This window comes from Chenopodium quinoa, unplaced genomic scaffold, assembly GCF_001683475.1.
Source record: "Chenopodium quinoa cultivar QQ74 unplaced genomic scaffold, ASM168347v1, whole genome shotgun sequence".
NCBI classification, from domain to species: domain Eukaryota; kingdom Viridiplantae; phylum Streptophyta; class Magnoliopsida; order Caryophyllales; family Amaranthaceae; genus Chenopodium; species Chenopodium quinoa.
Window position 1 is genome coordinate 2,122,421 of NW_018744874.1, and position 26,899 is coordinate 2,149,319.

General features: G+C 36.0%; 4 protein-coding genes across 4 annotated transcripts; 2 read left to right on the plus strand and 2 right to left on the minus strand.

Moving 5' to 3' along the window:
• The first annotated feature begins 2,889 nt into the window (after positions 1 to 2,889).
• Positions 2,890 to 5,530, plus strand: LOC110705143 (cysteine protease RD19A-like). The gene is made up of 4 exons (XM_021882987.1): positions 2,890 to 3,397; positions 4,083 to 4,202; positions 4,384 to 4,630; positions 4,919 to 5,530. The coding sequence occupies exons 1-4, from the start codon at positions 2,927 to 2,929 to the stop codon at positions 5,194 to 5,196; spliced, it is 1,116 nt and encodes a 371-aa protein (XP_021738679.1). The 5' UTR covers positions 2,890 to 2,926; the 3' UTR covers positions 5,197 to 5,530.
• A 535-nt stretch (positions 5,531 to 6,065) lies between these two features.
• On the minus strand, positions 6,066 to 16,389 carry LOC110705145 (V-type proton ATPase subunit a3-like). Its single transcript, XM_021882989.1, has 18 exons — positions 16,111 to 16,389; positions 14,854 to 14,898; positions 13,890 to 14,012; positions 13,652 to 13,759; positions 13,168 to 13,275; positions 12,900 to 13,073; positions 11,795 to 11,932; positions 10,955 to 11,062; positions 10,686 to 10,793; positions 10,431 to 10,579; positions 9,820 to 9,973; positions 8,791 to 8,951; positions 8,470 to 8,676; positions 8,060 to 8,243; positions 7,870 to 7,953; positions 7,591 to 7,784; positions 6,840 to 6,899; positions 6,066 to 6,637 (listed from the first exon to the last, which is right to left on the minus strand). Exons 1-18 carry the CDS (start codon positions 16,243 to 16,245, stop codon positions 6,433 to 6,435), a joined length of 2,445 nt encoding a protein of 814 aa, XP_021738681.1. The 5' UTR covers positions 16,246 to 16,389; the 3' UTR covers positions 6,066 to 6,432.
• Positions 16,390 to 16,498: 109 nt separating this feature from the next.
• On the plus strand, positions 16,499 to 19,378 carry LOC110705146 (pentatricopeptide repeat-containing protein At4g21065-like). The gene has a single exon (XM_021882990.1). The coding sequence runs from the start codon at positions 17,470 to 17,472 to the stop codon at positions 19,180 to 19,182; it is 1,713 nt and encodes a 570-aa protein (XP_021738682.1). The 5' UTR covers positions 16,499 to 17,469; the 3' UTR covers positions 19,183 to 19,378.
• A 154-nt stretch (positions 19,379 to 19,532) lies between these two features.
• On the minus strand, positions 19,533 to 25,519 carry LOC110705144 (DNA replication licensing factor MCM4-like). Its single transcript, XM_021882988.1, has 18 exons — positions 25,180 to 25,519; positions 24,415 to 25,083; positions 24,174 to 24,302; positions 23,994 to 24,075; positions 23,239 to 23,371; positions 23,089 to 23,160; positions 22,878 to 23,003; positions 22,678 to 22,791; positions 22,379 to 22,591; positions 22,169 to 22,267; positions 21,815 to 21,975; positions 21,433 to 21,529; positions 21,186 to 21,347; positions 20,994 to 21,074; positions 20,794 to 20,872; positions 20,041 to 20,177; positions 19,900 to 19,953; positions 19,533 to 19,818 (listed from the first exon to the last, which is right to left on the minus strand). The coding sequence occupies exons 1-18, from the start codon at positions 25,214 to 25,216 to the stop codon at positions 19,744 to 19,746; spliced, it is 2,520 nt and encodes an 839-aa protein (XP_021738680.1). The 5' UTR covers positions 25,217 to 25,519; the 3' UTR covers positions 19,533 to 19,743.
• Between the last annotated feature and the right edge of the window lie 1,380 nt (positions 25,520 to 26,899).

The window sequence follows — 26,899 nt, forward strand, 5'->3', positions numbered from 1 at the left end:
TTTAGTAAAAATAAAAATAATTTACTTTTATTGTACTAATTTAAAATCCACTTTTTACTCAGGCACTTTTTTATTCCCTGATCTTTTATGGACCCGGTCTAAAATAAATTATTGTACACCCAAAATTTGACACTTTCAAATAATATAATCACATTGTGGATGATATAATCACTGATGATATAATTATTTTTTTGTGAGTCATATTTTGAATTATATAATCACATATTAAACCATTTAATGAGATTATATAATTATCTTTAGGATGATAAAATTTAAAAATCTTGTTTCGAAATGATGTAATTTAGTATTTGATACTTTTTATAATGATAAATTCCCTTTTTGAGTTATACATTTATATAACAGTTTCAAAATGATATAATCACTTTTGTAGTAATATAATCACATCTCGTATGATATAATCACATTCGTATGGTATACAAGAAGGTTGAGTTTACAATAAATTATTGTAGAGCGGGTCTATTCTAGTATTTGTATTACTCCCTTAGGCACTTTTTTACTCCCTTAGGTGTTTCATGTTTGGTTGGAGGGATTGCCTAAAAAAAATGTTTGGTAAGATAAGGAGGGAGGATAAAGATAGAGAATCGATAGGTGTAATTAGGGGTGCCTATCGAGTGAGTCGATCACGAGCTGAGGGGTGCTCAACTCAACTCGAAAACTTTTTACATGTGTTCAACTCGTGCTCGCTAAAGTTTCGAGCAAATAAAACTTGCTCGACTCGTGCTCATTAAAGTTTCGAGTCGAGTCGAGTAGCTCATAATATGTTCATTAAAATTTAGGTCCTTCTATTATTATATGCCTATATTTATTTTTTGTTCAATTTACATTGTTTTCCTTATTATATATATATAGATATTATTAAAAATTTACTCTCTTCTTTTTTTATGATATAAGTGTTTCGATTTTTAAGGCTTAATAAGTGTCAAATTTGTTTAAAGATAGTAACTTTATTTGCCAATTATATATTAATAATATATTATCGAGTTGCTCACAAGCTTATTGAGTCGAGTTAGAGCTTGCTCAACTTGTGCTCGTTAATATCTCGAGTCGAGTCGAATTCGAGTCGAGCGTTGACCGAGTCGAGTACGAGTTGCTCGCGACCTACTCAACTCAATTAGCACCCCTGGGTGTGATAAGGATTAATAATTCGTATCCCATGATTGGTAGTATGAGAAATAAGATAAGTAATAAAATTATTAAAATACCCTTTTACTAACTTCTACCTTTTCCTTATCCTTTCAATTTCATTAATGGCTTGGGTCCTTTTCATGGACGATGGAGGTATTGGGACAACAGTTTTTTTTTTTTGGTGTTTAGAGAGTCATAAGGGCGGGGGTGAGAATCGATCCTAGGATCTCTTGAAATCGGGAGGGAAGCTCTAACCACTTGAGTTATCTCTCACTCTCAAGGACAACATTATTGAATACCCATAGAATTTGAATTTCTATATTTGAAATACTTATGTTTCGGAAACAAAGATTTAGAATTTGAAATCCATTATTTCAATTACAGAAACTCAATTTAACTATTTGAAATGAATTCCTTGCTTCCAAACACAACCTAATGGTAATTTGGTATTTTTAGCCTATCTCTTTTCCTTATATCACCCCCTTAGTTATAGAATTGGAAGGATAAAGGGTGTTTTTATCCCTATCCTCATTTGCTACGAATTGTTAAAGCTTCCCTCTGGATATGAGTAGGGTGGTTCATCGGTCCAAGATCGGATCGACTCGGACCACACCGAAAATTAAAATTTTTAAAACCGGACACCGGACCAATTAAGCTAGACCAAACCCGAACTGGACCAAAAGAATCGGTTTAAAACCCGGACCGGACCGCTTTGGAGCGATTTAAGAATTTTTTAAAAAAGAATTCTAATTTTTTTATTAATTTTATGGAAATCTCAAAAAAAAAAAAAAAAAAAAAAAAAGTAAATACATAACGAGGGCATATTGGTCATTTTATGTAAATGATTGTAACTTTTACTTATTTCAAGGATAACTTTTGATTACTTTAGGCTATCTTTATAATAGATGTATAATAATTATTGTACACGCGCTCTTTTCTGATCTTCTTCCCCGTTGTCCCCCTTTTCTTCTTCTTTCCTCGATAACAATGGCTTCAAGCCCTAAACGCCGCTTCGCGGCGGAACAAAACGAAACCCTAGGAACAAATAGTTTTAATTAGGGCCATATCAACCTCTTAGGGCTAGCATCTTGTTCTGGCGGAGGTGTTACTCTTGCGGAGGGAAGGTGGAAGAACGGTGGAGAAGAAGAAGGGTACTGCTAGGGCCAAGGATTACTGGTGGGAGAATGGAGGAAGAAGGAGGGTGTTGTTGAGGATGGAAGGAATTCATCCATTGCTATGAAATATGCTGTGGACGTTTTAACCCCAACTTAAAAGCACGAAATTACATCCGTGCCCCTTGAGTTACATTTGTTGTTACTCAGGATGAGTAACTTCTATTTCCCGTTCTTCAAGTTATTGGTCATAAAGGACCAATAAGAGAAGATGACCTCTATAAATGGATCATTAAATAATAATCAATAGATGGGATTACTATTTGGGAATTGGAGGGATTATTAAAATCAATTTTTTTTTTTAAAAGTTGTGTAGTGTAGTACATAAAATTCATGATATTTTCCACCGCTTTGTGCAATTATTAATTTTTAGAAAATCACTACTAATACAAGTACAGTACCATTTTTAAATTCAGACAATCATCATTAATAATCACGAGAACATTAAAAAAATAAAATTTTTAAAAATCAGCATAATTTTCAGTACAATTTCCCCACGTGTCATAACACAATTCGCCCACGCTCCCGCCTGTCCAACAACCTATCCCACACTCACTATAAAAAACAACCAATCCTCACTACACACTCATCTACACAACGTGAAAAGCATGGCTCATATTTTCTCTCTCCTCACTTTCTCTCTCCTCATCCTCACCACCGCTGTCTCCGGCTACATTCCCGGCGCCGGCGAATTTTCCGACGACTCCCTCATCCGTCAAGTCGTCGATGAAGACGCCAACTCACTAGACTTATCACAATCCCACCACCATTTCTCTCTCTTCAAGAAACGTTTCGGAAAATCATACGCTACTCAAGAAGAACACGATTACCGTTTCGAGATCTTTAAGGCTAACTTGCGGCAAGCTAAGGTTAATCAAGCTCTTGACCCGAGTGCGGTTCATGGGGTGACCCGGTTTTCCGATTTGAGTGAGTCTGAGTTTAGGAGTCAGTTTCTGGGTGTTAAGAATGGGTTGAAGTATCCTTCTCATGCTAATAAGGCTCCTATTTTGCCTACTGATGATCTTCCTCTTGATTTTGATTGGAGGAAACTTGGTGCTGTTACTCCTCCTAAAGATCAGGTCTATAATTTTATTTTTATTTTTTAATTTTTGGTTATTTTTATGAATTTTTTATGATCATGTTATGTTATTCAATTAATTTATTCGTGTTTTGTTGGGCGGAGTTGACTTGTGAGAGGTTCTGATCCAATAGGATACTTATGTTAGAAATAGTAGGATGAAAAGTGAAATTGATATGTTTTTAAAGATTATTTTCAATTTTTTGTTTAGGATATGCTAAAATTTTAGCTGTTCTAGTACAATGTGTCAAGAAAAGATTACAAATTTACAAGTCAAGTATTAATTATAGATAATGTGAATTAATGATCAAACTTTAGATTCAAATTAGGTAATTTTAGTGATGATTGTTGTTTAAATCAGGTGAATTTGGGTTATGTGTTGTGAATTTTTTTTTGACTCTGCATCTCAGCTGTAGCTGTGAATGCTGCTGTAGAAAGTTGCCTTTTCTAAGCTTCACATATATTGTTAGATTTGTAACTTCAACTTTGAGAAATTTCTAGGAACTTTCTAAATTTGTGATATGATGCTTAATCTGATATTTGACTTTGCTACTGTGCTGTACATTCTTTTGGTTGACATTCTTTGACTTTTAAGCCTACAATACTGGGAATGTATAATGATTCCTAGTTTTTGAATCGGAACATCAATTGTGATTTAATGTGGTGGTTTGATGTGTGATATTCAGGGTGGATGTGGTTCGTGCTGGTCCTTTAGTACCACTGGAGCCATGGAAGGTGCACACTTTATCGCGACAGGGAAACTTGAGAGCCTTAGTGAGCAACAGCTTCTGGATTGTGATCGTGAGGTTTGCACCAATACTTCCTGATTTTATACAAATTTTTAAACATCACTATATAGTTTTAATATATTGGTACATCTCTTATTGTTGTAGGAAGTTGTAGATAATTGAAATATGAGATTCATGTAGTCTATGTTAGGCTTGCAATATTAAATGCTCTCTGATGTAATTAGTTGTCATTTGATAGTGTGATCCAGAGGGGGAACCAGATGACTGTGACCTTGGTTGCCAAGGTGGGTTGATGAACAATGCCTTTGAATATCTTCTAAAAGCTGGTGGCTTGATGCGAGAGGAGGACTATCCATACACTGCTAGAAATGGTCGCTGCAAATTTGACAAGAGCAAGATAGCAGCTAAGGTAGCAAACTTCAGCGTTGTCCCTGTTGATGAAGGCCAGATTGCTGCAAACCTTGTGAAAAATGGACCTCTTGCTGGTAAGCCTTTTTCTTCTGTCAATTTACGATGTTTCAAATGGATAGCTCTTGTTTTTTTGGATGTTTATGTTCCTCGTGAATATATGTACTCCAGTAATGCACGAATAGATTTATGATCATATCTAATTTGAAATGGAAGCCTATTATTTGGATGGTGCTCCTGTGTGTAGCATGTTATTTGTTTTTCTCTTCATCTGGTTTACTAAAGTGCATCTACTTTTCTTTCTCTTCTTCTGGTTTACTGAAGTGCATCTGCAGTTCGTTAATTTAAGCTCATCTTGATTGCAGTGGGCATAAATGCTCGTTATATGTCAAGCTACAGAGGTGGAGTTTCATGCCCATTGACATGCTCAGCTGATTTAGAGCACGGAGTGCTATTGGTTGGCTTTGGTTCTTCTGGTTACTCTGATATGCGCAAGGAAGAGAAGCCATACTGGATCATTAAGAACTCGTGGGGTGAATACTGGGGAGAGAATGGGTATTACAGATTATGTAGGGGCTACGATCTTTGTGGTGTCAACACTTTGGTCTCTACTGTTGCCGCAGCTCCTGCTACCTCTCAGTAAGTCAGTAGGGTATGATGAATGCAGCAACCATATACCCATGCTACCAGCATACGTTACTGTACATTTAATGTAAAAGGAGTAAGCCTGAAACAAGAAACTATGTATTCAAGGCTTCCTCTCTTCCATCGTTACGATGTTGTAAGTCTTTGGAGGGGAAGGATGTCACATTGAAAGAGCATAAAAATGAAAATCAGTGTCTCTAGTATGTGTTATTATCAAAGGATCTGTACTATTATTGTATCAGTGTATGTCCATTTAGACTATCGCTCCAAATTGTTGGTTGCTTATATTTTATAGTTATTGGAAATCAATTGAGTCTCTTTTTCTATTTTAATCATCTAGACTATAAAGTCTATTGGTGAGGAGTTATGGCACCTTTTGAGCCATAAGACCAGTACAGGCATTATTTTGACATATGAGAATGTTTTTGTTGTTTCATAAGCTACTGAATTAATAATGGCATTATGCTGCCTTAACACGTTTTGTCCGATAAATCGAATTATTTAACAAACCCGTGAAAGACGATCTACTTGAGCGACAAAAACCATCTTGATCTATGCAGTGGACACTGGACAACACTGATTTTGAGAATTGTAACTAAAGAGGCAATCATTTGACGTTCCTCAAATCCCAGACGATGCATAGAAACAATTTGTTGTGAATTTTTCGCACCGACAAACTAAAGGAAACCGAACTAAAACATTCAATTTTTTTCAGTGTTAACTGATTTAAATAACCCCGTATAACTGCATCAACAGCCTAATAATAGTGGGTTGTAGTGTTTCCTTTGTTGAGGACCTAAGATGACTGTGCTGAATGAAAGAATAAAAAAGCCGTATTCGGCTAAAGATTGTCATTAGATCAACAGATAATGATCACCCAAAATGTCTAATTTGACATTATTCTGATAAAAGCTACAATAATGACTTGCATTTTGGTGTTTAATCATCATGAACAATGATGTTCAAAGGAATAACTTATTGTACATAAACACACAAACAGCTGATTTGTTATGATACACGGCCAGTAACTTCTCTCTGAGGCCTTTTATTTCTTCCAAGTACAAATAAACAATTGGAAGGTCTGAAACTCTTCACTGTGCAAAACTAATTCTCGCAAATGTCCCTCAAAGGGGCGTTTCCCAACTTCCGTCTCCAGGAAGCTAGATAAATTAAGGAATCAAATATCAACAACTCGCAACTTCCTAGCGAAATGGCTAAGCTATATCTGAAACATTCACTCTTCTTCTTCGCCAATCAAAGAAAATGAGAAGGGGAGGAACTTGTAACCATCTCCAAAGTAAAACTTGTTCTGGAATTCCACCCAATGGAGACGCAATGCATGTAGAAATGCACTAAGGGTTTCCATGACTAGCAACACACCGACAGTAGCAAAGATGAAGACAATAATACCCACTATAAGAATAATGACATTGTTGTACCTGCAATGACAAGGAAAAAAATTAGGATATTCAACCAAGCTGTTGCTCATATAACAAAACTCATAACCTCTTTGATTTGTACAATTCGAGTGGATGAGTGGAAACACTGCACTCAATAGAAGTACACTAGCATTCTCTCAAGGCTAAAATCTAATTTTTCAAAATGTAACAAACAGCAAAGAGGAAATTTGCTTTGACATACCCCCATGCTAGCATCAAAACCTTGTCGTAAAACACTGTAGACAACTCTGAGTGAGCCAAACTGCATAAAAAAAACAGAAACCATTAGCCATTGGTGACAAAATTACAGTATTAGTTATCTCATCAATTTATTCAAACTAATTCCCATGATGTCAAACTATCTTTAATACTAATTTCTAACATATATAAAAATTCCTATTTGTTTAGCTTACATAGATTGTTTAATCATGTTTTGATTATATTTGAGGTTTTATATTCATTTAAAGAATTTAAATGCCAAACCAATATACTACATTAACTTGTATCATAAAAGTCCATATTTTAGATAACCTTACGGTGTACATTAGACCTTTAAAAGTGTTCTCATGGGTCAATTCTAACATACATTTCTTTTTACCAAAATCCTTCAAGTTTGATGCATTTTGTGTAGTATGTAAGCGATATATCTTACTCAGACTCAATGATGCTCTTGCATCAAATTAAATTGTGCATACCAATATGCTCTGAAAGACAAAGACAGGCATGCGTTGAGTGCAATATGAACCTAGTGTTGCTAGTACCAAGGGTTTTTTTCAAAATGCAATCTTTAGCATCCGGTCATCTGATAGATTGAAATTATCCGGCCAGTTATTACAGTGATTGTCCAATTATAATTCAGGCTAAATACTACTATTAACAACAACAGGATTGCTAATTATGTGTTGTTCAGCATTAATAGTCTCTTAAGATTGGCAGCATTTAGCAACAAATACCTTAACGCCCATAAACGAAGGTATGACGCGGTATTTGAAACTGCTCCGAGCACGAACTCTATAGTATGAATGAGCTGATGCACCAGGACTTCACTGAATTCAAATTCCTCATGATCTCCATGACCTCCGTTTGTAGGTTCCACTTGAAGGCTTTCTTCTGCGTGAAGGGGAACATATGACTCACCCTGGTGCCTCTGCAAGAAAATTAAATTTGGGCAATGAGGCATACAACCTACACTTGATCAACTAACAAGTTCAACAAATGTCTTGGAAATTTACACTTTGATGCTGGCTTTTCATGATAAAAGGCTTTGGAAGCAGCATCCAAGGTACAGCCACAAGGGCTAGCAGCAACAGAACAACCTGAAACACAGGGAGAAAGTAAGTGCAAACAGTAAGATAACCAAGGATACAAATATGTGAGAATTAAAATTTTAATCTCAAACAGGTGTTAAAAAGGATAAAAGACCTGAGTCATCTTCTGGCCAGAGAAAAGCTGATTTTCACCCAATTCGTCAGTAGGGCTCAAAAACATGTAGATCATTATGTGATACAAATCAGCTTTAGAGCCAGTGCACCACTTCAATACAATAAGAAAGGAGAGGTATCCAAACAAACTATTCAAAAAAATCATTTGTGGAACAAATTGGAACCTGCAGCAAACCATTTAAAGGTCAGTGGCAAAGCCAGTGCAAAACTGTAGCTACAAGAAACCACGTTGCATTTCGCTATAAGAATAAGATTTAAGTATAAATCTAAAATCAAGAAGCAAAGAGGGACAAAATCATTGTAGCTGATAGCCTAGTGATATTGCAAATGCTGTCATTTATTGTCCAAAATCATAAGCACTAGAACTGAGTCAGACTTTTTAATACATACCATATATCCACACAACTTCTGAAGAACTTAGCATTAAAGAAACTCATCATGATCCCCAGATTCATTTGGGCAACACCAAGAAGAATTGACATTTTCATCTTTAGGGAGTTAAGGAAAGGTAATTCGCTTCGAGAACCATGCCATACAGGATCTAATCCAAACGGGTATGCATCTCTCACTTTAATCAAACCATCAGTCGTTGCATCCCTGAAATGCAATTGCATAACCACAGATAAACAAAACAATACTATGAAAAGTGCAATAATAAAAAAAAAAAAAAAAAAAAACAAAGACCACAGTAAGCAATAGTTTTGTATATACTTGCAGGAAGGATCACGGCATGCATAGGCTGACTTTCCAAATAATTCAAATGGGACTGAAAAGAATTCGTTATAGATGAAGCCTGTGTAAATTGAAAAGATTGCCATCATCAAAATAACATATCGACCTCCAAACATCATCTCCATGATGTCTCCAAGTTTCTGCAAAAATAAATAAATAAATGTTTATCAGATAAAATAAAATATTGAGCAACAATCAAGCCTAGACCAAAATTACAAAAGCCAAAATCTATAACAATTAAGAATTGACTGACAGAATACAGTCTTAGTAATCTCCGTATTTCAGAAAACACCACCTTATGGCTTATATATGGCACTCTAACAATGAGAAATTTATAAACTTTGTATATATTTGTGCACCACACCTAGAATATATCGCAGTAATATTTGAATCTTGGTGACAAATATCAAATCATATTAAAGCACAAGGGCTTTATAAGCAAATATCTCTGTTAAATAAAAATGTTTGTTCATATGAATAATGGAACTTCTACTAATTTGTAACATTGTCTTCAAAATCTAGATTGGCACCGTCCAGCAACGAGTTCCAGAAGTTCCAATGATTTGTGTTCCTCAAACATGTGAAAGTGAGGACTTTCCTCAGCATAATATTATTTTTTTGTTCTTGATCCCTAATCCAGTATGATAATTTAGTCATAAACTATGTTATTACATTACACCTGCACATAGGAGGAGAATATTGTGAGCATATGCTCCTCCACATGTGCTTTCTTCAGGAAAGAGCTTTGTACAGATGGCTGCAAATTTTAAATAAAATGCTCTCGCATTTTTCATTTAGATAATCTTTTACGGTAGTTTTACCCCATTCTGCATATGCAGTATGTCAGAAGATTTTGCTAGCCCAAAACATAAATAGATAACTTTCAGGCCAGTAAACAAAGTAGGAAGGAAGCAGACTAAACAATATTTGAGCATGAAGTTAATTCACAAAACTCATGTTAACAGCTTCAGAGATACTTGATTGTTACATTAAGTTTAAGAGAATCACCTGACTTCCAAGCTTCTTCTCCCTGGCTACCAGGTATAAAGTTGCAAGTAACACACATAAACCATGCCCCCAATCGCCAAACATGACTGCAAACAAGAATGGGAAAGTAACAACTGTGTATACAGTTGGATTTGCTTCTCGATACCGAGCAATCCTGCAGATATGACATTAATTACTTTAGCAATGATGAAAATTGATGCATATGTAAGCAGATAAAGAAGCTGCACCACCATATAGTCGACAATTTTAAAAAAACTCATGAGCTAAATAAGCTTTTCAGGACATAAGCCACTCAAGTTCAATTATTCAGAAAGCAAAGCAAGCACCATTTTCTTGCAAACAAGTACACAAGAACATAGATCAAATGCATAAGTATGTTATCATGTCATCTTACAACCCGTGAAAAATTTACCAGAGATAAAAGATGGGGTTTGGAGGCACTGTTGTCTAAAGGTATAGAGTTTATTAGCTACAATTATAAGGAAGGTTAATTTCAATATTGATTATAGCTATTTGCTGCTTTCGGGCTTGGATAATATATACTACGTATGTGATAAAGACATAACATTCATAGAACAGAACAATTAGCCGTCAAAGTTAAGATAACTTACCCATATGAATCAACAATCTCCTGAAAAGCAGATGTAAATTTGTTTGTCCTGAAATAAGTTGGTGGTGACTCCCTTGTATGTAGAACCTGAAATATAGCTTCAACTTGTGAATTTGAGTCCAGCGTCGCCCTGTGCAACAAATCCTGGATCTGTATAGATGAAGCATTACTTCAGTTTCAACACTGCATCAAAAACTATTTGCACGCACAATTAACCAAAAATTTACACTTTAGACAGTTGATATTAGAAGTTTACCTGTTTTGTGGCAAAAACTGGACACCACCCTTCAGCAACAAGACATTTTTTCGTTACATCCATGCTGAGCATGTTTAATGTGTGGTAAATGGATTTCTCCTTTCTCACCTTCAAAATAAAAAGGAAAAAAAGAAAGAAAAAATCCAAAATTTCAAATTTTGACCACAAATCATTGGAAATGCTGAGCAAGAAAATTTACTAAATGCTTTCAAAATTTCAATTAATAACACAAACAAATTGCTGAATTGAATTGAGAATTTCTAACAGACCAGAATGTTCCATTGCTCAAACTGATCACCGATAGTCTGCAATAAGTTTCCACGATGCAGAAGTCCAGCGTCAATGGTAGTCCTCAGCTCAGAAAGTCTACCAGAAACCTAAAATCCAACCATGCAAGGTCAGAATTTTGCATTTTCCATGGAAAAAGAGGGGCTTTGAAGTCAAAGGTAAGTAAATTTTCACAAAAAGAAAAAGTTGTACAAGCAAAAGATATCCACTCTACTCAAAAGGAAAACTAAACAGAAGCCAAAGAAGTGAATTTATCAACGCTGCTGCTTTAAGGTATAGTAATCCATTAATCTCTAGGTTTAATGGTGTTTGTGTTTGTTGACATTCACAAATTTTGAGAAATTTGGGGATGTAAATGTAAATTCACAGTGAGGCAAATGAGCAATTAAGACAGTCAAGCTGAAACATTCAGAACAAAAAGGAGAAGAATTAATAAGAAATGGAAGTAGTTAAGTTGACAAATCAAGGAATATACTTTTACAGTAAAAAGGCACAAGCAAAGCTTATAAATGATGCTAAGAAAAACTTTTCAAGGAAAATATAGCTTTTAAATATGACAGATAATAGATCTGCAGAATAGATGACATATGTTTATCAAAACAGTCCACTTCCCAATTCCTCAGCATGCTTCAATTTTCCACTGTATGAGGAGGATTTTTTTTTTCAAAAAAAAAAAAAAAATTTACTGGAGAATGAAGAATGGTGCAGTGGATGTGGATAGTTATAAAAATTCATCATCTTATCAAAGGTAGATACAAGAAAATAACCAGAGAAGAGGCAAACAAAGTAAGTAAATGGTAGACAAATTCCATAAAGCACACCTCTTTCAACATCTGAGCTTGTTTGCCAAAGTCATCACTGAAAGGATAACGGTTAGCTCCAAATGCTTCACATATCTTAAGAATTTTGTTTTTTGCTCTTTCTCCAGAATAGAATATTACAAAGACATTTTTCTCAACCTGAAAATTAGAATCCAAAAATTAGTAAAAGAGCCAGACTAATAATCACTATGGTTGAAACTTGAAATGGCTCCACACAAACAAAAAACCCAGCCTACAAGCAATGGACATTGAATTACAATACAATCCACCTTCTATCACCCACATGCTGAAGTACTTGAGTAAATTGTAGACAAAATGGGTAATTCTAGTTTTTCAGTTTCTCATATATTTCAGTAAATTACTATTGACAAATTCCTCATCAAGCCCTTTAAGCCATAAGTAAGAATAAAATACAATTATAATCCTAGTAGAAAAGGTACCGCAAATAATTACAATTTTAAGACTTCAAGATCTTTACAAAAATAAAATTGAAGATGATACAGAAAGCTTTATTGCTATTCAAGCACACTCACCCTAGAAATACAGTGCCGGACTTACTGGTTTGGCAAAGTAAACAGTCCTAGCCACTAGTACGAAGGAATTAAACTAATACCAGGTTACTGACTCTTGGCTGAAAAGCTATATGCTGCATTTAAGGTGGAAGAGTCCAGGTAACAAAGTCATCTTCAGAGAAAAGTTAATTTAATAATTTATTCCAGATTAGTTTGGGAATAAATGCAACTTTGCACACATTACCTATTACCCATGGCCATTGATAGTATCAAAGGATTACCCTTGATACTACTCTGCATATAAAAATCAGGTATTTAAGAGGAAACAATGACCAAAAAACCAGTCATCAGCTGAGAGAACTACAAAAATAATATATACATAAACAACATTTCCTTTTCAATCCAAAACCACATCGGTTATAAGTTCAAATTTATACACCTGTCAAAACTAGGAGGTAGAGCTGAAAAGATGCAACGTGGAGGAAAGAAAGAAGGGGTGAATGATAAAGGACTGGTTCAAAATTAAACTTGATAAGGAAGAAAAATTCTTCCAAAGCATTAAAAATAATGCATGGAAAGGATAATAGGTGAACCTTCTCTCCAGAAGCAGGATCAATCACTGGATTCTCTACTGTAGTCTGCCTAACGAAAACATTGCCCCTAGTAGCACGAAACAAGATCCTTTCAAATGGCATAGATTTCTCCCTGGGTACAAGGCCAGTAAAGAACCCCAGCTGCACCTGCTTTGATGGATCACCCGATTTGTCCTGAACACAAGTCCATCAAAAAATTATTCTAGAGAAAATAAAAGCAGGTAAACAGGGTAAATACAATCAAAACAGATGATCAAATCAAGCTTACTTGATCCATCAGTAAAGGTGTGTCCAAGGACTCTTCAGTTTGCTGTGCTTCTATTTCTCTCTGCTGAGCAGCCGCAGTTCTTTGAGCTGAATGGAAGAATTCATCGGCCTGAACAGAAATAAAAGAAAGCCATTTTCAATATGATCTGACCAATCAAAATAATTCATGCATAATTAATTACACTATGTATCTTGATATTGCAACTTGGTCTTTGAAATATGTTCCTAAAGATTATGCACTCCAATGTAAGAAAGAATGAGACACTAAAATTAATTTTTGCCACCCAACTACTTCTTTCAGAGCTACAGGAATATGGGATGGGTGCCTGAGGTTGTTCAGCTATAGCTAAATCAACACCCTAATATCTAAAAGTCTTAGTATTCAACTGCTTCACCATGTTGGATGATTATATATTTAATATGAAGGGGGGCTAATATGGACAGGTCCAATGATGAAGAGCTTCAAAGAAGAATGAATAGCTTGCCTTCTGTAGAACAAGTTTATATTCAACAAGTTCATTATAAGTACGCTGTAACTTTCCATTGTTTGCATTCATCTCAATAAGCTCAGCTTCCAGCTCTCCAAGTTTCACCTGAATAAACACGAAACCGCATGTCACTAAGTCAGTAAACCATATTTAATTTTAATTCCCTTCAAACACAAAATTTATAAAGAATCTGGATGTGAATAATGACAAGCAAAATGAAAAAGGAGAAACATACCTCCAAATCATCCACTTTGATATCATTCGTCGAGAAAGACTTCGGTGGAGTTGAAATGCCAGCATTGGCCATTTGTTCCCTGAAATATCGCAATCTACGTGCCATCTCTCCACATTTTTTAATCTTCAGAGAGAATTACAAAACCAAGTCAACCAAATTGCAAAAAAATACATTGAATAAAGCACATTTGAGACTTTCTAATTTAGTAATTTTTAAACTTTGAATACAATGGAAAAAATCAACTGCTCACTTAGATGTCCCTGAATTATTTTTCTGTGAAGTATTAGATCAATCGGTTGCCTTTTGGACCTTACCAAAGACAAATATTTTTACAACTGTAGAGGTAAGGCTAAAAGAGCTTCAATGCATCGCACAAGTGAGGCTATGAACAAATCACGTCTTAAGCTCTTTTCAGGGATTACTATTGAAGGAGAATGATTTACTTTAAAATCATTCAAACCAAGGAACACCACAGGAAATGCATTGTACTAAGATTATTTTAAGAAGTATAGACAACAGTTCAAGGCTGTCCTTTTACTTAAGCTAGAAGATGTCAAAATATGGTAATCACAATTCCATGTATGAAAAGAGTCAACAAGTAAGCCTTCATCAATTAACTGTTACAAGGACTAGTTGCTATTCAGCTGATACGCCCTCATTGAACAAAAGGATCCAAATCCACAGTCAACAAACTGAAAATTGAGATTGGGCATAAAGAGCCAAGGAGGACTTGTAATGCTGAGTTTAACTTATTTAAGTACTAAACACGTGCAAGCTGTCAAATATTTTAAGTGTATCCAATCCGTTGAGGTGAATGATGAAGTGGGATATGTTCAACCAATAAACACTACAACGCAAGTTTGCAACATGATTAAGGATGAACAAAGTAGGGCCTAGAAAGACATTTTGAATACTTGAGGCCAATTTGAAGATAAATAAATGGCGTAATTATATTTCAACATACCTGATTTGCATAAGTTCGCTGGAAAGGACTCTTATCTGAATTCAACTGGAAAAAAGAAAAAAAAGGATGTCAGAAAAGTATATATCACACAGTTACAATCACACGATGCCTCTTACAAACAAGGTGAAAGCAGAAAAGTTTGGAGAGAATAACAAATAGAAAAACAGCACAATTAGACAAACATGATGTTGAACAAACATCACAAGCCTAAAAATTATTACCAACACATTTCTACAAGCTAGGTACATTAGCTCTTAATTTCAAGTGTATAAGTGTCATGAAGCCATGATGTTCAAGGCAGTAGCTGTTACTATATCGACCATACATCACAATCTCTTTCCATTATTCCAAGGTCAAAGATACTGGCACATCAATCCATATAATTTCTCCACACATTAAACTCTTCCCTTCAATATCACAAGTTTTACAACACCTTAAGAGGCTATCATCTCACAAGTGCCAAGCACATAACCTCAACATACCTCAGCGCCCAAAGTACCTTCGCAGCCAACAGGTAAGCTACTCCATTTACAAAAAAACACTTCTTTCATGGATAAAATTAATATTATAAGTATCAAATATCCACAACGCGACACAATGCATTGTCAAAGCCAACTTCTATCCGTTGCCTTTCTAAATCATCAAAAATCTAAATACTTTAAAATAGCCAGCACATCAGTCCATACACTCCAACATACATCAAACTCTTCCCTTACCACCACAACACCTCAAAAAGCTTTCATCTACCAAGTACTAATCACATAAAGTCGAACCTCGGCATACCTCAGCACTCAAAGCACCTTTCGCAGCAAACAAGTTATCAACTTTACACACAAAAAACCTTTCTTTCAAGAATCATTCCATGTCAAAGTATCAATCTCATCAACGCAACACATTGCATTAATCAAACTCAGCTTCACTCCGTTGACTTCAAAAACCTAAAGACTTAAAAGTTAAAAACTTTAAATCACAAAAGCATCACAAACCACAAATAAAAAACTCCAGAAACAATTCCGCAACAAAAAGTAGCAAAATTCAGAGCAGCAACAAACGATGATCAAAATAACCACAAAAACCCTAATCATCAAAATTCCAGAAAAAGACAAAATATGATCCAATCAACAATCAGATACCAAAATTCCAATCAAAATTCAACATCTCACAACAATCAATAATCAGGAATTCCGATAAACAATTAAGCAATAAAATCAAAACAAAAAAATCAATGAATGAATGAATTTGAATTGGAACACGAACATCTTTGAATTGGAGAAGGCCGAGGTCACCGAGATAAGAGACGGTGAGATGAGAAGACTCAAGCGGAATGATGAGCTGCACCAATTGCATCTCTTCGGACCGCATCAGATCCATGGGAGGACAACATCCCACCATTGTTGTTGCTGCAACTTTCTCTCTCCTCGCTCGCTCGATGAGATTGCTTTCTCTCTCCTCCTCTCCCTGGTAATTTGTGATGTTTCCTCTGTTTGTCTTTGGCTAAGATATATGATGACAGTGTCACGGAATGAGGAGAGAGAAACTGTGAAATTTTTGTGTTTTTATTATTATAATATTAAATTTAATTAAATAATGATTCGATTGATTAATCTTCTACCACGTTCGTCTGACAGCCATAACCTGGTTTTATGTTTTCTTACCTTCTTCTTGTTTAGATTCCTCGTTAATTAAGATTAATTAAGGGTTACTGTCACTGTAAAATGTAACTTGTTGAGTTAATTATTTATGGGCAATGATTAAAAAGTGTTAAGCGGCTAGTAAATTTTCATTCATCTAATGAGAGTTGTCGACTACTGATAATCTTCACTTATGTGACTTGTGGTTTTGAGTTATAAATTTGTATTTTTTAAGAGAATAAGAAACATAAAGAGTACGGAGTATTTTGTTTAAAGTAGGTCAAAAAAGGTAACATAACTTAAGTTGAAAAGAATAAGAAACTTAAAGAGTATTTTTTATGGGGTCGGGGCAGTTTGTGTGAGAGGTTTTGGGGATCGATAGTGGGTCAGGTGGGGCGTTAAAGGGCCAGTCGGCCGATTGTTGGTAGTTAAGGTGGTGACCGGCTGTTTTCCGACGAGATAAGGAGAGGGGTTAGGGTTTGGTGGTGGTGGGTAGGTGGTTGGGAAATTTTTTGTTTTTTTTTTAAAATTTTTATGAATTAAGACAAATGTTCCAATCATATCATGACATGTGTCATGATTATTAAACCCTAATGACTAATGGAGTTAACAGCCGTTGGTCATTAATGATATTTGGTGAATTTTTAAAAAACTGGGTAGCATTTGGTGAATTTTGAAAAGTACAATGGCAATTGGTGAATTTTTAAAGTGTTTAATAACATTTGGTGAAATAGCCGAAAATAAAAAATATTTATATACACTCGTATGTAAGTTGCACCAAAGATATTTTTTACACGTCGGGTCCGGGTCCGGTATATTCACCAAGGGCAATAACGGCAGTTGCCAACCCGATTTTCTCCGCTCATCAATCAATTCATAGGGGACCAAAATCAACTGAACTCATCACCTTCCACGAGTATACTTTACAGATAAGATGTATTTACAGTAGAAAAACTAGAGTTACTTGTCTTCAAGCTATTCATCAATGGAGGTAACCACCATGTCTCAGGCTATGCAACTCCATGCTCAAGCACTCAAATCAGGCGCACAACCCCACCATCAAAATTACAGCAAGCTCTTCACTTTCTCTGCTCTTTCACCTTCAGGTGACCTCAATTATGCGCGCCTTATTCTTGATTGTCTTCCAACCCCAAATTCTTATTACTGGAACACCATGATTCGAGCTTACTGCGAAAGCTCAGACCCTTATCAATCAATCTTTCTTTTTCTTGCAATGCATAATGATCAATCTCATGGTTTCGTGCCGAAACCGGATAAATTTACTTACCCTTTTGTTTTGAAGGCTTGTGGTAGATTGAGGGATACCCAGTTGGGGAAACAGGTTCATTGTTTGATTTGTAAAATGGGGTTTGAGTCTGATAAATATGTTTGTAATTCTTTGATTCATATGTATGGGAAATGTAGTGATTTGGGGTGTGCACGTAAGGTGTTTGATAATATGCTTGAGAGAGATGTTGTTGCTTGGACGTCTATGATTGATGGGTTAGTTGATAATGGTAGAGCTGTCGAAGCGATTAGGTTGTTTGAGGAGATGGTGGAGTGTGGTGTGGAGCCTAATGATGCGACTATTGTGTCGGTTTTGAGGGGTTGTGCTGAGGCTGGGGCGTTCGAGGTTGGGAGAAGGGCTCATAGGATTGTTGAAGAACAGGGGATTGGTTTGATGGCTAATGTTAGTACTGCTTTGATTGATATGTATTGTAAATGTGGGTGTATTGATAGTGCTAGGGAAGTATTCGACAAGGTTTTGGATAAGGATGTGTGTGCTTGGACTGCCATGATTCATGGCCTTGCTAGTCACGGTATGATTAAGGAGGCTATTGATTCTTTTGAAGAAATGAAAAAATCGGGTGTAATGCCTGATGAGCAGACCATGACTGCTGTGCTAGCAGCATGTAGGAACGCGGGCTGGGTGACTGAAGCTTATCGTTACTTTGAAGAAATGAGAAAGAAATATGGAATCAAACCTAACCTTCAACATCATGGATGTATAGTGGACCTTTATGCGCGATCAGGACAGTTGGATGAGGCTGAAGATTTTATTAGGAAGATGCTGATTCGGCCTGATGCAGTGCTGTGGAGAACTGTCGTATGGGCATGTAAAATTCATGGAGATAATGATCGTGCAGAGCGTTTGATAAAGGAAATGAACGTATATTTTGATGACTGTGGGAGTTACGTACTTCTCAGTAATATTTACGCCTCTGCTGGAAAATGGCATGATAAGGCTATCTGTAGGGAAACAATGAGCAGACAAGGGCTTGTGAAAACACCAGGCTCAAGTAAGATTGAGGTTGATGGTAGTGTTCATGATTTCACTGCAGGGGATTCGAGTCACATTGAAGCACATAATATTTATAAGAAGTTGGAAGAGATATACGAGAGGTTAAGAGAAGAAGGATATAAACCTGAAATTTCAGAGGTCTTGCTAGAAGTTGATGATGATGAGAAGGCTACACAATTGCTTCATCATAGTGAGAAACTTGCTGTTGCCTTTGGACTGATGAAGATGAAACCAGGTTCCCAAATTAGAATTGTGAAGAATTTGCGATCTTGTGAAGATTGCCATTCTTTTATGAAATTGATTTCTAGAGTGTATGAAAGGGAAATAATAGTTAGAGATCGCATTCGTTTCCATCATTTTAGGAATGGGGTCTGCTCCTGTGGAGATTACTGGTGAACCTATCTCCAGCTACCCCCTTTCCACTTCTTTTTGTTGATGGAATGAATGTGCTAGGTCTTTGTTAGGCATTACACAATTTGTAATTATGTTGAGAAAAAGTAGAGGCATGTCTGAAAGATCTCATCATAATCCATCATATTTACAGGAAAGCAGGCCCGTCTGTTAAACACTATTACAACAAATCTTTACAAGACGCCTCTCGTTCCATATCTCCAGCAGCTTGTTTCTTTATTATCGTAGCTCATTCCTTAATTTCAGGTTTCATGGGAATTTTTCTTTTGATACTTTCAACCAGCATTTCTAACACAAGGACCAACTATCTAATGACAAGAACTGAAGAACTCAAATCACAAAAAATTGTCTAAGATCATGGCATTCATATAATAATAAGATCAATAACACTACAGATTTTGCTGGAACCTTACAGAGCGGTCTTTTTACAATGAACTATTATCACTGAAATTCATGAAACTTGTACATGCCAGGTTTTAGGGTGATACAGTTGGACTGTTTCTTGATGAATATTCTTTTGATTCAGAGGTTTGCTGCATTCCTCTTCTATATTCTCTTTACACTATCACCATGAACAGATACAAATCCCTCGCTTGCTAGAGTTGATAATGCATTCCGAACCTGTTACATTGGAGAGCAAACAAGTCAATATCAATCAAATAATAAACAAACAAATAAAAACCGATAGATGCTATAACTTACATCATTAAGGTGGAATTCAGCACCAGAACTCTGCTTCTTCAGCTCTTCAAGCAGCTGGCAGGTAAATACATCGAATTTCAGAATCAGACCTCAGAAATTTGATACACAGATTCTTCATGGGATCTAAATATAAATTGTTACCTCTAATGTGCGTATTGATGGTCCGCCAAGTTGCATTTTGTCCATAATTACATTGCGGGTTGCAGACAGCACTTGTTCACGTCTTATCCTTTCACTTGCTGATATCCCAGTTGTAATTAGATCCATATCTATGGTTCCTGAGAGGAAGTAATTCAAAATGTGAGATTTGAGTACTCGCAGCAAAAGTTAATGCTGGAGATGGAGTGCTGGACAAGGTATATGAACTAATATAGAACTAAGACAGCACAACGAAAATAAGTTTGTTAATTGCTATACATAGTTCAAAACAATAGCTGTTCATATTCCCTCTATTACCACGAGAGTCCATTTATTGTAGGATATAGATAGAGAAAAGTACTCCATCTGAAATTAAATATTTGAGGATAAAAAATCTGCAACTACTTAAAATGGCAATTTTTCGGGTGTAATCATGTATTGTTCAAAATTGAGAGAGGTTTGGGGCTTGGGACTTGGGACAACAAGGCAACTAACACCAGATATTAACAGGTTAATGTGTGAAACGGTCTATTTCTCCACCAATGATGACACACATACAAAAGAATGGTATAATCATGTATTGTACGTAATTAATAGTCTTGACTCTTGAGAAATGGTGCATTTTGCATTTTAAAGATAAGACTCTAACTAAAGAGTAAAAGATGGATATTGCGGTTGACAAGAACAAGTATCTGCAGTCATCCTTGCTGTTCTGTAAAAGTTAAATACGTAGTATACAATTGAATATGCATTTACCTGTAGAATGATCAGTTGCTGATTGTTGCATTGCAACTTCTAGTAGCCGAATAGCTTCAGTCACATCTTGCTTCTCAACCTGAATGTACCAAGATATTAAATAAATACAAGTCCCTCTCCAATAGCACCATGTTAAATACAAGTCCCTCTCCAATAACACCGTGTTATGTCAATTCATGATAGTCTTAAAATTTACTCACCCATTCAGAAAAACGCATCCGAGCCAATGCTTCACCAAGTCGTATTAAACTCTCAAGTTGCCTAGGGGTTGCAGTTATAACCTGATCATAATTGAAATTAAATAAATCATGGATTACATAAAACCACTTTTATGTCCCATGAAGCATTGAAACTAGAAGAATCTTTAAAAGCTGTAGAGGATTTTACTATACCTTCTTACTACTACCCGGAAAGTTTCCTTTCCTTCTCATCTCAACATATCCACGGATTAATTCTTCAGAAGCTTCATCAGAAAGCCGCGGATGAATATTTTTTCTTGCATAACTCACATAAGTAGTTAATGTCTGAAGGTCTAGAAAATCCTGCTGTATACTCTGCAGATTGTAATAGAAGACATTCAGACACGTGCTGAATGCAATAGAATGTTCTCTTGCAACAAAAAACAGAACTTGATCATACCTCTGGGTCTTCAAAGTGAAGAGCAACTATATGCTTTGCCAGACGCCTGTCTGTCTGTTCATCAGCTTTGTCAAGTATCAAATAAATCAAATCAAACCTGTAAAAAAAAAAATAAAAAAAAATTGAATTGATACACAAAAACATAGGGCTTCTACATTATCTTTAAAAATCCTTCTAAGCCTTCAGAGTGCAACCTAATATAGTTAAAACTATAATGTATGATATGCAGATAGACCACATTTGGGCATGTTAATGCCTATCCACTCAAGTTAGTATGCAGGATTACATGTATTATCACCTAAAGTGGTTAATAGGAGCATAGTTGTAAGGTTGATAGTATATTAGTAAACATAATGCGTGTTATGCAGGTGTGTATAATTACCTTGACAATAATGTAGGGGGAAGGTGTATGTTGTCAATAACAGACAAACGAGGATTGTAACGCGAACCACTGGGATTTGCACAAGCCAATACCGAGGTTCTAGCATTAAGGGAAGCAATGATTCCAGCCTTCGCAATTGAAACTGTTTGTTGTTCCATCACCTAAGTTGTGTTGAATTCAGAACCAGAAGTTAGGGATCACACAATTGCACTAAAATAAACTAATGCAATAGGAAGAGAAAATGTGAGAGCTGAGAGCTTCTTTTGGATTATATCAAAAGCTTGGCATGATGTAAAATTGACACAGCTATTGCAAGATGATCTCAAAGCAGCATGATTGGTGATGAACTCTTACCTCGTGTAACATGCTTCGTGCACTGTCAGACATTTTGTCAAATTCATCAATGCAACATATGCCTCTATCACTTAGAACAAGGGCTCCACTCTCCAAAACCTGAATTCACAAAACATATAACATGAAGGATATGTTACATAACCCATATGGCATTACTTATACTAATGGAAGCAGTGATTCAAACAAATCATAAAATAAGTACTATCTTACGGTTTCCCCTGTTTCAGGATCTTTGGCAACATAAGCAGTCAATCCAACAGCTGAACTTCCTCTACCACTTGTATATATCCCGCGAGGAGATAGCTTATGGATATACTGAAGCAGTTGTGACTTGCTTGTTCCAGGATCACCAACAAGAAGAATGTTGATGTCACCACGAAAATTAGCTCCAGCCGCCAGCTTCAAGTGACTACCACCAAACAGCTACAGATTGGAAAATGTAGCAGCATAAGAATCAATCCACTAAGAATTCAACTATTCAGTTTGATTGGATGAGTAATTCTGTATACCTGACAAAGAAGGCCTTTTTTGACATCATCAAGCTCCCAAATATTTGGTGCCAATGACCTTGTTAGCCGATCATATATGTCAGGCAGCTTTGACAGCTCCTTCAATTTCTCCACCTAAAGACAGGAAGTGCATTGTCAGCCAAAAGATTCCAATAAATTGAAATTGATATGAGGTTTGAGAGACAGTAACGTTCAGTTACCTTCTTTTGATAGTCGACATTCATATCTTCTTCGTTATTGCTTGAGCCCATATCTATCTCCATGGGGTCTTCATTCTGCATCCTTGACTTATCGGTTTTCTTTATGTGGAGACAATCAATATAAGTCTGCCAAAAAAAAAGGTACCGTCAAGTTAAGAGATGGCCTCTTTGTGTCTCAAAAAATACAAGGATGCAAGAGCTAGATACATGCCTTGAACAATGACTTCACATTTCTTTGTGTAGGTCCAACTCTGACACTCATTGCCCTATAAATTCCAGTGACCTAGAACACACAAAGACCGCAATTTAACATGTGATAAGAGTTTGTAATGGAAAGTCACCCTCTGATATAACTGCTCACCTCAACCCGGTCACCTGGCTTTGCTGAATCCACCAATTTATCGTGCAACAACAAGCTCACTGTGTGAGGTGTCCCTCCGTCAGGAATCTCATCTGGTGTCTCTTGGAGCCGCACAATCTGCTTATCAGCAAACCTGATGGAAAATCACAGTAAGCCTAGTTTTAGCAGAAGCTGCATTATAAATTACTACAGCTAGCTCAGCATTCTTGACTGATTGGTATTTTTTACACCCTTTCTTAAAAATAAATTCCACCACAACACTATTGTTAAGCTAAAATTGAAGTGTAAAATGGAGCATCTATTCACATGCCCTACGACATATTCTTAACATAATCAAATATTAAGACAACATTCTTCCCGAGTTCCTGAAAGAAAAGATTCAAAACTATGCTACTTTGCTCTTCCACACTGACTTTAATTCATGTGTCTAACTTAAATATCAAGATACCATTTGACCCTCAAACTTTGTCTGAACGACATTGTCAAAATCCGAGGATGAAGTATGTTGGAATTCTAAATATATGATAAACGGTTAGCAAAAAAAAGGTTTAAGCATCAACAGCTAAAGCAGAAATCCTCCTTTGACACTAGTTCTGATAACCACTACATCAGTACATTTCCTTAAGCTCTATAATCATCATTGTAATGGCATTTGTAGTTTTGTACTATATTAAGGGAAATTATACATATAATGAAGTACAAAATATCAGAACTAGCAGCATTACACAGTTTTACAAAGAGTTAGATTGATATACCTGCATCTATTGTGAACAAGTGACATAGAATTCTTTGCCTTGCATTCTTCCCTAAAACAGGCTGGAGGCTCACTAACTCTTCCTGTTAACGTTGCAAATAATTAAAAGCACTTCAGCAAAAAAAGCCTCAACTTAACACTTGCATAAATACAACAAAATGAGCAAATTAAGAAGATGTACCTCGGTCTACAACAAGGGAGTCAGTGAAATAACCACACACAAGACACCTGAAAACCGCTTCTCGAATATTGGGTATAACTGAACTGCATCTAATAACCATTCCCTTCAAAGATACCATCTTCTCAATATCTATCATATATCAAAAACAAATACACCCATTTCACAATCATTCTCAATTAAAAAATGGCTAACATCAAAAACACATGATTAAAGCTAGTTTTAGAGAAAACAAAAGGTTTACCAGAAGGATTCAAATTCCTCATACAACTAGAAACTTTAAGATTAAAGATCCTAGCTTGAACATGCTTCTCAAAAAGGGGCTTAATCTTGGCAACAATATCCATCAAAACGATATCGAAAATCGCCAAAACTTCAAGAGGATACCTCACCATTTTATTATACAAATCAGGATCATAATCAAACACATGGTGTGCATCAACATCAAGCCAATCACCTTCAATCTCAATCACTCGTCGAATCGATCTCATATACTTCCCTTCCAACTCACCACTCTCAAAATCAATAGATTCATCCCTAAAATTCCTCAAAAACCTAAGAATTGCACCATTAACATCCTGAACACTAATATTAGTCCCCCAAACATACATTGGAGGAGCATCATCACCATCAAACCCCTCCCCAGCTTCGGAAGATGTCGGGGTGGGGGCAACGGGTGTCGAAGGAGTTGGGTCTCGCCGCGGTCCGCCTCTTCGGCGGGACCCAGTAGAAGAAGGGGTTCTAGCCTCATTTGAAGGGTTTAGCCTTGACCGAAGTGGAGTTGAGGTGTTCGACGAAGTGGGTCTTTGGCTCCGGCGAGTTTGCCGACCTCCGCCGCTTCCGCCTCCGTCGCCGGGAGAAGAGAAAGTGTTTCCGATTGGACTAGATGCGAAATCATCTGGGGAAGAAGGACCTGCAAAAAAATTGTGGAAAAATTTAGGTTAAATTGAAATTGAATGAATCTATGGAATGGGTTTTTGAGAAAGAGGAGGGAGAAAGAGAGGGTTACCTCCATTGATGTTGCCAGGAGAAGAATCGGACGCCATTGATGAGGGTTTAGGAGAGAGAAAATGAGGTTTTGGGGTTTTTTTTGGGAGAAATTGGGGAAAGTGAGTGAATGAGTGTTGTTTTGGGGGATTGAGTTGGCGGGAAATGAGTGTAGTTCCCGCCAGAATTGGTTAGTGGGTTTAGGTTAAAACGGAAAATGTGAGTGGCTGATTTTTATGGGCTTTGTATTGTGGGCTTTATGGTACTTAATTGATGGGCTAATAATATTTTTAGCCTTTTGTTTTGGGCTAGAGTTGATTTTAAGTGATTTAGCCATTTAGAACTTTTAGGTCCAAATGCCAACATTCAAGAGTCAAGACTAAAGGTTTGTTCTAATTTATTGAAATGAATTGTTTATGAGAGAAGGAAATTAGCAACTGAATTGAATTAAGGTGAAAAGAACATACCTTAAGTTCAAAAGTTAATTAGGTTTTAAACTTTTTAGCTTGGTTAATGCTTTTTTTTTTCCCATTGTTTGTTTGAAGTTACCATCTCTCTAGTGAATTATGCTCGTTGTATCTTCTAAAGTACAACCAATTATGGAGTTTGTGCATTTGAAATTAATTTTTCTCATTTGCATTGTTGTGCTCATACATGTAAGTGAGTTTGCTTATTGTGTAAATGTTGAATTAGACAATTAAGTGAAAGAAAGGTTATGCTTGTACTGTGTATATGAGCACACTTTCCGCATCATAAGCAACACAAAAGATCAATAAGTTGTACGATTTTGTTGTCTATGTTATTAATTTTTTTGTTGCTTGTCACAACTATCGGATTATTTCTTGGGAACTAAATTAAGTGTTTCCTTGTTTCATATAAAGAGAAATCGACCGGCCTTTGTTCTATTGATGGTTACGACAAGCTCTCATGTTTGCAACCTATAAAGTATGTTGGATCAACCCAATCATATAAATCTTCATGTCTTTGGTTCCTATTTTATCATTACATTCTCTTCATAATTTCTATTGTTGACTAGTGTTACAACTTGGGTAACACAACATTGCCAATTAATAGCATAGTGTCTAATTTCACACCCATCTTAGAAAGAACCTTTCTTACTTGCTTAGTTGCTTGCTACAAATGACATCTCTAGGTTTTAACTCATCATCCACTTCCATTTTAAAATTGTTCGTAGGATTCTTACTTGCTTAATCATCTTCGCTATTGTTACCTTTATAGGTAATCATCACAAATATTAGTATAGCTAACTAATCATCACAATTTATTAGAATTGCATGTCTCATTTTTCCTACCACATACTATTTTTTTGAGCAAGTAAATCAACATTGATATCATTAGCTTTAGTGCTTTACATAAAATCATGATGACTGTTATATAAATCGCAATCTGCGCATTCCATAAAAAAGATGAAAAGATTTAAGGAAGATCGATTGGTGTAACTCCTTGTTAAGGCCCCTACCTTCATGGAATATGAATTCAACTGTATTTGAACAGCAGAACGAATAAACCTTTGAATTTACAGATTCTCATAATTATTACACTTGCTTCCTCTTTCGTTTTTACTGGCCCCTGTTTTTAAGCCACCAATTCATCAATAGTTTCAAGCTTAGATATCTTTTTTCCCTCACTTTTTATAATTACCATTTTACCATATATAACCTTTCCATTTGAAGTACTCGGTCTCTTGACTCTTCCTAAGTAAATGATTTATCATTGCTAAT